Source organism: Pseudorca crassidens, chromosome 9, assembly GCF_039906515.1.
Source record: "Pseudorca crassidens isolate mPseCra1 chromosome 9, mPseCra1.hap1, whole genome shotgun sequence".
Classification (NCBI taxonomy): domain Eukaryota; kingdom Metazoa; phylum Chordata; class Mammalia; order Artiodactyla; family Delphinidae; genus Pseudorca; species Pseudorca crassidens.
The window spans coordinates 1,131,926-1,145,322 of NC_090304.1; the positions used below are offsets into that span (position 1 = coordinate 1,131,926).

General features: G+C 66.5%; 2 protein-coding genes across 2 annotated transcripts in view; both read left to right on the forward strand.

The window, feature by feature from the left end:
• MUC5B (mucin 5B, oligomeric mucus/gel-forming) overlaps positions 1–13,397 on the forward strand; it is an 80,146-nt gene that overhangs the window by 16,762 nt on the left and 49,987 nt on the right. The window contains exon 16 of the mRNA XM_067751783.1: positions 1,108–1,114. Within this exon, the coding sequence (XP_067607884.1) occupies positions 1,108–1,114 (7 nt within the window). The remainder of the gene's footprint in view (positions 1–1,107; positions 1,115–13,397) is intronic.
• Positions 2,099–9,096, forward strand: MUC5AC (mucin 5AC, oligomeric mucus/gel-forming). Its single transcript, XM_067749718.1, is given in 20 exon segments — positions 2,099–2,255; positions 2,727–2,882; positions 2,990–3,027; positions 3,029–3,173; positions 3,600–3,807; positions 4,271–4,444; positions 4,809–4,848; positions 4,850–4,896; positions 5,006–5,109; positions 5,292–5,323; positions 5,665–5,836; positions 6,188–6,289; positions 6,445–6,482; positions 6,869–6,991; positions 7,211–7,234; positions 7,236–7,319; positions 7,615–7,725; positions 7,862–7,925; positions 8,032–8,146; positions 8,495–9,096. Coding segments are annotated over 20 exon segments (2,205 nt in total). The 3' UTR covers positions 8,766–9,096.

The window sequence follows — 13,397 nt, forward strand, 5'->3', positions numbered from 1 at the left end:
ACAACCGGCCCAACCACAGCTCCTACAACCAGCACCACCACTGTGGAGACAACCAGTCCAACCACAGCTCGTAGAACCAGCACCACCACTGTGGAGACAACCAGCCCAACCACAGCTCCTACAACCAGCACCACCACTGTGGAGACAACCGGCCCAACCACAGCTCCTACAACCAGCACCACCACTGTGGAGACAACCGGCACCACCACTGTGGAGACAACCAGCCCAACCACAGCTCATAGAACCAGCACCACCACTGTGGAGACAACCAGCCCAACAAGAGCGCCTACAACCAGCACCACCACTGTGGAGACAACCGGCCCAACCACAGCTCCTACAACCAGCACCACCACTGTGGAGACAATGGGCCCAACCACCGCTCCTACAACCAGCACAACTTTTGTCTCTATACCTGAAACAACCCACTCCCAACCCTGGACCACCTCCTGCCAGCCACAGTGCACGTGGACCAAGTGGTTCGATGAGGACTTCCCATCTCCTGGGCCCCACGGAGGAGACTTTGAAACCTACAGCAACATCGTCAGAAGAGGAGAGAAGATCTGCCGCCGACCCGAATACATCAGCGCCCTGGAGTGCCGAGCCGAGAACCACCCAGACGTCGGCATCCAGACGCTGGGCCAGGTGGTGCAGTGCAGCCTGGAAGTGGGCTTGGTGTGTCGGAACCGGGACCAGAAGGGCAAGTTCAGGATGTGCCTCAACTACGAGGTGCGCATGCTGTGCTGTGAGCCCCAGAAAGGCTGCCCTGTCAGCTCTGTGACTGCAAGTCCCCAGCCCTCACTCTCTCCAGAGTCCACCACCCCCACGGTTTCCCTGGTGACCTCCCCTAGCTCCGCAGCGCCCTCCACATCCACGTGCTACTGCAGTGTGGCATCCAGGTTATACTCCGCAGGTATGTGTACTCTACCTGGGTGTGTGGTGTGTGCTGACCCTGGTCACTGTTGTCCTGTTCACAAAACTATGGTGTTAAGGGGAGGGAGGGGTGCCTTGTCTTTGCGAAAGGGCTAGGTCTTTTGTATAGGAAGGCAGTAAGCCGTCTCTGAGGATATGCCATCTACACCTGGGAAGGAAGGCCACCTGCCAGCCCAGCACCCAGGTGGACCACCAGCCTGGTTAGAGTCCCTCCTGGTGATCGCTTCTTGGCTCTCCTAGTGCCCTCCTGTTCCTTTTCTTGCAGGATCCATCATTTACCAGCAGACGGACCTCTCCGGGCACTGCTATTATGCCCTTTGCAGCCTGCACTGCCACGTGGTCAGGCGGACCGACCACACCTGTCCCACCAGCAGACCACCTCCCGCCCCGGCCACCTCCACGCCAGTGTCCTCCCCTTCTGCCTCTGTGTCCGTTACTCAGGGAGGATGCCCAAATGCAGTCCCCCCAAGAACGGTAACCTCACCTTTTCTGCCCTTCTCAGGGGCTCGTGGCGGCCAGGGCAGGGACCCTCCGCATCATTCAAAGTAGGCTGTGGCGTCAAGGGTGCATGAAGGTTGGTGGCCCCTCGGCTGACGTAGGCTGACCATGGCGAGCGGCCATTGGTGGCCCCTCGGCTGACGTAGGCTGACCATGGCGAGCGGCCATTGGTGGCCCCTCGGCTGACGTAGGCTGACCATGGCGAGCGGCCATTGGTGGCCCCTCGGCTGACGTAGGCTGACCATGGCGAGCGGCCATTGGTGGCCCCTTGGCTGACGTAGGCTGACCATGGCGAGCGGCCATTTCTGGTCCTCCAGAACTTCTGGGAGGGGGCGCCAGGAGCGTGGGGCCCGAGGTTGAGAATCTGTTGCCTATAAAGGGGGCTAGAGCAGGTGACTGATGCTCCGGACAGGGTCAAACGGCCAAGGAGTGGAAACGGTGGGTGGGTGGAAATGGGCAGAGGGGGAAGGGGGCAACCTCCAACACCCGGAGCCCCTCCCAGTCGGCCGGGCGCTCGAGGGGGTGCTGGGGGAGGAGAGGCCTGGTGTGAGTATTGGTCCCAATCCTGGTGGTTCTTCTCTCCCCGGAGACCCAGGCGAGCCCTGAGCCCCGAGGGGTGGGCGCCACGTCAGAGCAGTCTTTGCTTCCGCAGAATGGCGAAACCTGGGCCATGCCCAACTGCTCTGAGGCCACTTGTGCGGGCAACGGGGTCATCACCGTGAGAGCGCGCCAGTGTCCAAAGAGGCAGAAGCCCACCTGCGCCAACGGCTACCCCGCTGTGATAGTGGCCCACCCGGAGGACTGCTGCCCATCCTACGAGTGCAAGTGTGAGTGGGCGGGGCCGGGGGTGGCGGCCATGGCAGAGAAGGCAGGACGGAATCAATGGGACCCAGGAAGGACTTCCCAAGGTCAGGGCAGCGGTGGTGGGGCCCAGCCTCCTCCCCAGGTGCCCGGCGGAACCCTGCCCAAGCCCAGAGCAGCCGGGCCACGCAGGCGCGAGGGGGCGTCCGGAGTCTGGTCCCACTTCTCGGCCTCTTTGGGCACCTACTGGACAGAGTTCTGTGTGCTGTTGGCGTGTGGGTCCCGACAACAGGGCAGTCGCCTGCTCCGCTTGGCGCGGGACACACCTGCCCCTGCGGGAGCCCCGGGGCGGTGGGAGGAGGCCCGTCGTGCGGCCAGGTAAGGCGGCTCATCCTCCCGCAGGCGTGTGTAGCCGCTGGGGCAAACCCCACTACGTCACTTTTGATGGTACGTACTACACGTTTCTGGAGAACTGCACGTATGTGCTGGTACAGCAGATCGTGCCCGTGTTCGGACACTTCCGGGTGCTGATCGACACCTACTTCTGTGATGCTGAGGATGGGCTGCCCTGCCTACAGTCCATCATCATCGAGTACCAGCAGGACCGCGTCGTGCTGACCCGCAAGCCCGTCGGAGGGGTGATGACCAATGAGGTGGGGACGCCCTCCGGGCAGCCCCCATTTGTGCCGGGTGGACTCGGGGTGCCAGGCACTGGCTGATCGCCACCCGGTTCTCTTTCCCTTGCTGGGTCCCCGTCTAGATCATCTTCAACGGTGAGGTGGTCAGACCCGGCTTCCGGAAAGACGGCATTGTCGTCTCCCAAATCGGCATCAAGATGTACGTGACCATCCCCGCCCTTGGTGTCCAGGTCATGTTCAGTGGCCTCATCTTCTCTGTGGAGCTGCCCTTCAGCAAGTTCGCCAACAACACGGAGGGGCAGTGCGGTGAGCGCCCGGCCCAGCCTTGCTCTGGCCCTCCGCACTCTGGGCCCTTTCTCTGGCCGGGAGTGTCTGGTGTGCGAAGGGTCGACCTCGGGTGTGTCCCTCCAGGAACTGCATTCTTGGCTGGGGGTGAGGCCGCCCGTGTGGCGCGGAGCCTCCAGGTGATTCTGCTTTCCAGCTGCACCAAGAATGTGCGGCACACGGCCCAGGGGCCTGGCCATGTGGCCCATACGTGAGGCCTCTTTGGGAACTGCCCCAGGGTCTGGCTTCTTGGAGGCAAAAGAAAGCACAGGGAGGTCAGGGGACAGGTCCCACAGCAACCCATCGAGTGCTGCACGGAGACGCTGGGGCCCGGCCCCCAGCGCCCCAAGGGAGGGTGAGGGTGCCTCTGCTTTCCCCGGCTGACTGACCGCTGCTTCCATGCCCCAGGCACATGTACCAATGACCAGAAGGACGAGTGCCGCCTGCCCGGGGGGGCGGTGGTACCCTCCTGCTCCGACATGCCCGGCCACTGGAATGTGACACACCCCGGCCAGCCATCCTGCAGCAGGCCTCCCCTGACGCCCACCACAGTTGAGCCCAAGAAAACGTCCACCTCGTGCCTACCTTCGCCAATCTGCCAGCTAATTCTGAGCAAGTGAGATTCCCTGGCAGGGCTGGGGTGTGGGGGGTGTCGAGTAGCCCTGCTAATCCCACGCAGCCAGAGATAGGAAGAAGTGGGCGGGCCTGCAGGGGGCTCCAAGGGAGAGGGGTCACGGCTGCTGGAACGCCAGGCGCAGAGCCCAGCGGGGCTCGTGGCGGGTCGGCCTCTGAGGCGCTGAGGCAGCTCATGGTGGTTCCGGGCATAAGTCCTCAGCCGGCGGCAGCACCCGGGTGCGCAGGGCATGGGGGGAGCCCAGCGGAGAATTTGCAGAAAGAAAAGCTGTGTCGCAGCCAGACACCCTCCCCGCCGCACACAGATGGCCCCAGAGGCTGGGGTCCCTCGGCACACAGGTCGGCCCAGTGACGCCTCTCCCTCGGGGCCCTTCATTAGGGAAAGCCTACAGCCTGGCAACCCCACCACGGAGCTGCCCCATGACCCGTGTGTCTCTGTGCTGCAGGGTCTTCAAGCCGTGTCACTCGGTGATCCCCCCGTGGCCATACTAGCAAGCCTGCGCCTTTGACCAGTGCCACGCGCCCACGGTGGACACGAGGTGCTCCAGCCTGGAGCTGTACGCCGCCCTCTGCGCGTCCCTCAGCGTGTGCATCGACTGGCGGGGCCTGACCGCCCACGAGTGCCGTGAGTGCCCCCTCCCCCCCCCGCCCCAGAGTGCCCCGTCCCGCTGGGCGGTGGCAATCAGCATGTTCGAGGGGACAGACACACTGGGCAATCCATGGGTGGGCTTGGGCGGTCAGGGTGGGCTTCCGGGAGGAGGAGGGCTGAGCCCAGGATGGAGTGCATTTGTTTCCTGGAGGGACAAGAGGGGCACCCAGGTCAGAGCACCTGGGCCCAGGGTGCAGGGGTCCAGGGCTCGGACAGGCTGGGCGGTGCAGGGCACACAGCAGGTGCCTGGGCCAAGAGCTCCAGCCAGCGGGGCCCAGGCCAGGCCTCGCTTCTCGTGCCCTCCGGCCTCAGGTGTGGCCTCACCCTTCGCACAGCTTTCACCTGCCCTGCTGACAAGGTGTACCGGCCCTGCGGCCCGTCCAATCCTTCCTACTGTTACATGAACAACAGTGCCAATACCCTGTAAGCACCTGCCCTCTCCCTCTGGGACACGCCCACCCCGCCCTGTGTCCCCAGGCCGCCTCTCCCCACCCTGGAGGTCATGGTCCCGCTCACCCTCCGCTCCCCACAGGGCCCTCCCGGAAGCCATTCCCATCACAGAAGGCTGCTTCTGCCCGGAGGACATGACGCTGTTCAGCTCGAGCTCAGAGGTCTGCGTGCCGGCCAACTGCAGCCGTACGTCCCTGGGGCTGGGCTTGGGGCTTCCACGCACTGGGCCCTCGGGCTCTGCACTTCTCAGCCAGACCCCAGGGCTTTCCACCACAGCCTAGGTTTCCCCCAGCCCCCGACACCGGGTCTGCCCGTGACGGGCTGGGGGCCATGGAAGCCCAGCGATGACGTCCTCTCTTTTCCTCCAGGTTGCGTGGGGCCCGACGGGGAGCCTGTGGAGGTGAGTGTGGCACCCTCGGGGGACTCAGAGGAGGGGCCCGGTTTTCCTGAGCAAAGACTCAGGAGGCCTCCTTGCACGGCCCTGGAGGAGGGTGGGTGCTGGCCCCAAGGCTGGCCGCATCCCGCCCTCCCTGGAGACAACCCCCCACCCTGCTCCCACACAGTGAAGGTGGGGACGGTGGGGAGGGAGGCCGGTCGCCCGCACAACCCCCTCCCACCCCGCCTCCTGGCCCCCATGGGCCTCCCAGAGCCCCAGCAGCCCTCAGCCCCGCCCACACTTTGGAAGACCCCTTGCAGGCCCTCAGCCATGGGCCCGGGTGTCCCATGTCCTTCCCCTAACAGCCTGGCCACACTGTCAGCGTGGGCTGCCAGGAGTGCACCTGCAAGGACGGCACCTGGACTCTGAGCTGCCAGACTCGGCCCTGCGCCCCGCCCCCTGCCTGCCCCGAGCCCGGCTTCGTGCCAGTGCCCGCGGCCCTGCACACCGGCCAGTGCTGTCCCCAGTACACCTGCGGTGAGCCCCAGGCCGGGCGGGGGCGCACATGCACAGGCTCAGGGCTGGCCAGCTTTGCCCCTGAAGGGTCCCGAGGTGCTGGCACCTGGCGGCACACCCCAGGAGGGTGGTGGGCATACCCTCCCTGTATGTGGCTTCAGCTGCTGACCCCCAGCAGGAAGGCTCAACGGTGAGGGGTACCATGGAGGTCAGCGCCGAGCAGAAGCCTCGTCCCCCGTGGCGTGGGCACCCCCTGGGGAGCCTACCCCCTGTCCACTGGGTAGTCAGTACTCCTGGAGACCCCCAGGGAGAGGCGACACTCAGGCCTGGGAGGGAGGCAGGTGCCCTGACACCCCCTTCCGTCTGCTGCAGTCTGCAACACCACACACTGCCCCGCGCCCGTGGACTGCCCGGAAGGCTCGCGCTCCATCCTGGCCTATAAGGAGGGGGCGTGCTGCCCGACCCAAAACTGCAGTGAGTGTCCTGGCTCAGCGGCGGCCAGGCTGGGGGGAACATGCGCCGTCGCCCGGGACTGGGATGCTGTAGTGGTGGCGCGGGCAGCTGCCACTCGGGAGGCTGGCGGGACAAGGGGACGGTGGGTCTGCAGGTCTGCCTTCTCCCCCGAGCAGGCCGGACCGTCTGCAGCATCAACGGCACCTTGTACCAGGTAAGAACCAGCCGAAGGTCAGGCCCCCTGGTGCACAGGGACCAGAGTCCCCCCCGTCCTGCCAGCTTCTCCCCGAGGCTGCGTCCCTGCGGGCCTGGGTGGCCTTTGGAGCAGCAGTGGGTTCTTCTGGGACCACAACCCCTGTCCTGAACTTGAGAAGGTCCCCAGCCTCTCTCTCCCCATGCCGGGTCCTCCAGAGCATGTGACCTCCCTGGAGGAGCAGCCTTGGGGCTCTGTCCCCAAGACCGGGACCCCAACCAGGAGGCATTACTGAGGGTCACCTCGGGGGAAGAGTCTGCCTGGCGGGGGCAGGCCTGGAGGGGATGTCCGGGAGGGCGGGGGCACCAGGCCCAGCTGGGAAGACACTGTCGCCTTGACTCCCCCAGCCTGGTACCATAGTCTCCTCGAACCTGTGCGAAAAGTGTTGGTGTGAGTTGCCCGGTGGCCCGCAGTCGGACACGGTCGTGATCAGCTGTGAGACCCAGATCTGCAGCACCCATTGCCCCGTGGTGAGCGTCCCCCCCCACACTCCCACCCCCACGCAGCGTCCAGCCGGGCTTAGGCCACACCCACGCTCCCACCCCCACGGAGCGCCCAGCCGGGGCTCAGGCCACACCCACACTCCCACCCCCACGCAGCGCCCAGCCGGGGCTCAGGCCACACCCACACTCCCACCCCCACGCAGCGCCCAGCCGGGGCTCAGGCCACACATCCTGCCCCCCTCCCAGGGCTTCGAGTACCAGACACAGAGTGGGCAATGCTGTGGCGAGTGCGTGCAGGTGGCCTGTGTCATGAACACCAGCAACAGCTCTGCTCACCTCTTCTACGTGAGTAGCGGTCACGGGGCCTTGGGGTGAGTTCCGGGCGGGGCCAGCCACAGGCTCCAGGGGGGCCAGCCCCACCCCTGCACAGGGGGCTGCCGGGAGCGCACAGCGACAGCGGGGGTGCTGGATGGATGGCTTCCTGGTGCACTGGGGCCCCTGGGGAGCCGTCAGTGCAAGGCGGGCGCAGGGCAGAGGCCGCGGGAGCCTCGGGGCTGACAGACAGATGGATGCGGCACCCTCCCCTGCTGGAAGGGGGGCCTTGGGGGGGGCCCTCACTTGCTGGTTGGGCCTCCCTGCAGCCCGGCGAGTCCTGGTCAGACCCCGGGAGCCGCTGCGTGACACACAAGTGTGAGAAGCAGCAGGACGGGCTCGTGGTGGTGACCACGAAGAAGGCGTGTGCCCCCCTCGGCTGTCCAGCGGTGAGACCTGGGAGCCCGCCCACCCTGCCCTGCCCAGGGGGGTCGACAGTGGCCACGGGAGGATGGGGCCCTGCATGGGAGTGGGCGCCACCGTCTTGCGTCCCTGCCCTCGCCAACGGTATCTCTGTCCTCACAGGACAAGGCTCGGCTGAGCGAGGACGGCTGCTGCCTCTCCTGCCCCCACCCCCCAGCCCAGAACAGTGAGTGGGCGTGTCTGCCAGGGCCGGGGGGACGCAGGAGGCGGCGGGGGGCGGGGGGCGCCTGGCCAGGGCTGACCTCTGCGCTGCCTCCCGTGTCCCTCCCCAGGGTCGACCTGCGCCGTGTACCACGAGCTTCGGGTCCTCCGGCAGCGAGGCTGCAGCTCCGTGGGGCCCGTGCGCCTCACCTACTGCCAGGGCAACTGTGGGGACACCACCTCCATGTACGTGAGTCCCTGACTCGCCCAGGGCAGACCCGCAACTCCCCCACCCCCGGCCCACAGAGGGCTCCTGCAGGGCAGGGCCTGGGGCGGGCAGACAGGGGCAGGATGGGGGGCCGGGGGCCAAGGACGGCTCGCGGCCTGTCTGGACTCACACTCTTCTCTTTACTGAGACCCCAGGCTCGGGGTCCCCATCGGTGGCCTGCTGGTCAAGTGGTTGCTGAGAGGCTGCTGGGCCCCCAGCCTTTGGGGGCTCAGAAGGAACCACAGGCCCTCCGCTGCCGTGACTGGCTCGCGGGAGCCACTGCTAAGCGCCCCCGCGGCCTCTGGCTCAGGCGGCCCCGCCCGCAGGCACTCCCCGGAGGCCCGCGCCGTGGAGCACGGGTGCAGGTGTTGCCGGGAGCTGCGGGCCTCCGCGCGCCCCGTGGCCCTGCGCCGTGGGGACGGCCCCATCCAGGCCTTCAGCCACACCGAGGTGCGGGAGTGCGGCTGCGCGGGCCCGCGCTGCGACGCCCACGGGGGCTCCAGCCGCTCAGGGGAGGCGCAGGGTGCTGAGCGCAGCCAGGAGGCGGGGCTCAGGCGCTGGGGCAGAGGCGCCCCGGCTCCCCGGCCTTTGCGGTAGACGGGCTGGAGCCCCGCCCTGTCCCTCCAGGACAGGCCCACAAGAACGGTTGTATTCGCGGCAGTCTCAGCCTCCAGGGCCAGTGGAGCCTGCGCCCCGGTCCAGGTGACCCAAGCCTAGGACGCACGGTCCACCCCTCTCGTCCCTCTCCGAGTCCAGCGGCCCCGGGTGTGCAGTGGCCCTGACGGGCTTGCAGCCGCCTGCTCGGGACCAGCCCGGGGGGCAGGGGGTGGGGGAGGCCCCTCTGTGGGTCCAGCCTGCTGGTCCCAACCTTCAGCATCACGTAAGGGCCTGATCCACAGCGGTCCCTCAGATGCAGCAACTGACTGCTCGGCCGGCCACTGGGAGGCAGAGCCTCACCCCGCCTCGGCCCTGGGCCTCAGGAAAGGGCCGTCGGTTTCGGAAATACACTTGGAGCATTTGCAAGTCGTGGGCTCCGTGTGATTTTTAAGCTTGTCCATAAAAGCCGGGAGCAGGTCGGAGGGCAGACGTGGGCCCGGGGCGGGGCAGGCCAGCTGCCTGGTCTTCTGTGCACTTGGCTGGACGGAGGGCGGGAGTCCCGCGGGTCCACCCAGCTGAGCCGTCAGACTGGGAAGGCTCCACCTTCTCTCTATAAATCTCTGGACTCTCCCATCACACCAAAGTCAAGCTCGGTGTGCGGTGCACCTGTGTGTGTGCACGCAGGCCCAAGGGAGACCAATCCCCCAGCAGTGCTGTTGCCCTCCCCTCTGTGACCCCTGCCCCCTGCCCTGAGAACCTCCAAGTTTCGAAAACCCCGCCCCCTCTTCCTCAGAGGCCCCAGGGGAGTCCCCGACACCCCCGGTGACACACTGGCCTCAGGCTGGACCCAGCCCCACAGCAGCACTGGGAGGGTGGGCAAGGGCCGTACGGATGTCCCTCTCCAGGCATGGAGGGAGGCTGCTGCCCAGACAGGGCAGTGGAGGGGGGCAGGGGGCAGGGTCCAGCACAGGAATGCACAGGGTGTCCCGAGCTCCCCAAGCCTGAGTGCCAGGAAGGGGCACGCAGAGCAGACAAGCCCACGGGGCCAGGTGCCAGCCCGCTGACCCCGGCCATTGCTGGGAGGCCAGCCTGGCCTGGACCACGACGGGGCGGGCGCTGCCAGGCTGGACCGTGCTGGCCACCAGGGTCGCCTGGGGCTAACAGTCCTGCCGAGCTTCCCACCGCTCCGGCATCTTGGGGCCCCTTTGCTGGGCCAGAGAAGGCCTCGGGGACCTGAGGACACGGGGCAGTGGGCTCGAGTGGCCAGGCGTGGATGCAGGGCAGGGGCGGATGCCTCACCACCTGTCCTCCACGACAACATGGGGGGTGGGAGCAGGCTCTCAGTCCTGCTGGAATCTAGGCCTGGGGAGGGCAGCTTGCTGGAGGTCAGCTGTGGAAACACAGGAAGCTGGACTCATGTCCTCATGTCCCTGCTGCGGTTCCTGGAGTTAGATATGCCCACTGCGTCCACCTCACGCTGCCTTGGTCACAAGAACCGGGGCCAGGCTGAGTTGGGTCTCGGGGCCGGGTGGGTCCGGGGCTGGTGACACCAAAAGTCCCACCTCCAGGACCGGGCTGCAGTCCCTGAACTGCCACAAGGTGGCAGCACAGTGGTCTTGGCGCCTCCGGCTGGGCCAGGGGCTCAGGAAGCAGTCAGGGGTCTCAGGGGTCCAGGGAGGTGGCTTACGTCCTCTGAGGCTGGGCCGCCCCTTGAGGTCCGCAGGGCCTCCAGGACCCTGGATGAGGGCGAGGACCGCCCTTTACAGTTTACACCCCGCTGGCCGGCGTTGCCCACTCCCACCCCTGTCTGCCCCGTCCTGAGCGCCAAGTGCCTGGTGCCCTGGTCCAGGCCCCCATGGCCCGCCTGACCCGGCTGTTTGCTCCGGCCGGCCGTGTGGGCAGTGGAGCTGACCTCACAGCCTGACCTCCCCTGTCAGAGACCAGGTAGGGGCAGAGGCGCTCCCACAGCCATGACCCCACGACCCCTTGGGCCCAGGAGACAGCCTGAGTGGGAGGTGGATGGACGTGGCAACGAGGTCCGGGCAGGGAAGTCACTGCCACCCCCATGGGACGCCCTCCTTGGGAGCAGGAAGTTCCCGGCCCTCTGGCTCTGGGAGCTGCTGCCCCAGAGACCGGCTGGCCCTGTAGCCGCAGGTGGCACCCTGATCAGCGCCACTGCCCCCGGGGGGGATCGGGTGTCGGAGGGAGCCCCCTCTTCCTCTCTGGCTGGGATGGACGCCAACACAGTGACTAACCCTCCACCCCCGCAGGAGTGCACAACCCCTCCCCTGCCTGGAACTGTGACCAGGCAGCAAGAGTAACCAGATAACGGGTCCCTGCTGCCACACCAGACCCGCAGCCCTGGCCAGGTGGTGTCAGGAAGAGCAACAGAGCCGGGTTCGGCCCCCCGAGGCGTCCACGGCTCTGCCTGCAGGGCGGCTCCTCCAGGCTGTGCTTGGGGCCCCCACCTGCTGGATGCTGGGGGGGAGGGGGGATGATTTGTCACCACGGGGGTGGGGACACATGGCCAGAAGAGGTCCCGGGGCCAGGGCTGGCCTCTGCGGCTCACACCCCACCCCTTTGGCCCCCGTGGAGTCTGGCCTTGGCAGGGACACCCCTTCATTTCTGGGTCCTGCCCCAGGCAGATGGGGAAGGGGCGTCCACCCTCATGCTGGGGGGACCTGACTGGGGGCAGCTTCTGCCCAGATAAAGGGCGCTGGGGGCTCCTGGATATGGGGAAGGAGATGGACAGGGACACAGGACACTGGGGAGCCTGTGACCGTGGTGGGCAGGTTGGGTTGCAGCCCTCTCCTGACCTCTGCCCCCAGCAAGCCCACCCCATCCAGGGACACTTGGACTCCCACCCAGGCCCGAACCACTGGGGAGGGCTGCTTGGTCTGAGGCCAGAGCCGGGCGCCAGCGGCCGGCCTGGTCCTGGGCACATGCAGGTCACAGCTCTGACCTATTTGACCTGGGCCCTGGGCAGCGGATTGGCGATTCACAGCCAACCCCGTGGGGACACGTGGGGCCTGGGCCATCACACAGGCGTCTCCGTGAGCGTGGCCCAGACAGCCTCGTGGCCCGGTCTTCAGAGGAAGTCAGCAAACACTGCAGAATCTGCATGGACGTCAAAGGTCCTCAGATATCCGGATCAACTGACAAAGAGTGAGGGCGCTGCCGCCGGCGCGGGAAGTACCGCGGCGATCTCGGGGCCAGGGCTGCGCCAGGAGCTGTGCCACGTGACAGCCCGGGACCCAGGGCGAGCCGCGTTCAGGGACCGGGCCATGCGCGGAGCCACGCACAGCGGGAGCCTGGCGACGGTGGGCAGAGTGGACAGATCACTGGGAATGAGGCCACGCGTTAGTGCCACGGGGGAGTAAAGCAGAGAACCCCTTTCTGCTGGTGGGGTCCCGCTCAGTGGCCGTCATGGGAGGGAGGGAGGAAGGGAAGGAGGGAGCCTGGGCATGTCTGGGGGAGGTGCCCCGGCAGGGCCTGGCGGGGTCGGAGAGCGGAGCTGCAGGCACACGGCTGTGCCCGAGGCGGGCGGGGCGAGGGGCCTCAGGGTGAGCCAGAACCGGGCCTTAGCCCTGAGTGAAGGGCCCCGGGGGACCGGGCAGAGGTTGTAGAGCCCTGCCTTGCCCTTCAGGCCCCACTGCAGGGTGAGGACGGACACACGGGCTGAGGGAAGCAGGAGACTGAGCTGGGGGGTAGGTCAGTGGTGAAGGTGACTGTTTGGCAATGGACCGGCTGTGGAGTGTGGGTGAATAGACAGCACCCCCATCGGGGGGCCGGGGAAGGATGGGGGGGCCGGGGAAGGGCATTGGGATGGGTAGGAGCTTGACCATTAGATGCCCGGTGGAGAGGTCAGGGCGGTGGGTGGACATGTGAGTCGGGGGCGCCAGGGCCGGAGCCTGCCCTCACCGGGAGGCAAAGATGGGAGAAGTCGGAGCTTCAGCTCTTCAGCTCGGGAGATTGTCAAGGGAGTGAGTGCAGATAGAAAAGAAAGGGAGGGGAGGTGGGGGGAGGGAGGCGGGAGGTAGGTCTCCTCTCCTCTGGACTCCAGGAGGCTCGAGACCTCGCAGGTGAGGACCCTGCAGCCCCAGGGAAGCTGTGGGAGAGGGTTCTGTGACGGGAGGTGGGGAGGGAGCCCTTCCACGAGATGTGAAACAGTAGATGCCGGCGACAGCCCTGGGCTTCGCTGACATAAGCTCTGTGGCTCCCCTTCGCCGCGGCCCGTGGACAGGGTGACACACCTGGGGTCGCGGTCTGCACCCGCGGCTTCCTCGTGGCTCGTAGAACCCACCTATAGAGAGGCACGCCAGGGTTTTCTTTCTTTACAGAACAGAATAAAAATAAAACATCATCGTGTTACCACTGTAAAGCCCCTGTGTCCCGGCTCCCAGAGAAAATGTGTTTATGACTGACGCTCCAAAGAGCATGGCTCCCGCAGCCAAGCAGGGATGGACAGAGGGATGGAAGATGCTAGAGCTGCGAACAAAAACAAAGATGGAAAGCCAGCCCGGAACTCGGACGATGGGCACGATTCGGTGTGTTTCTGACAGCAGCGGGGGGCTCTGCACGATCAGTGATCAGCCTGGGACTCAGGACACCCCCACAACCCAGCGTCCACCC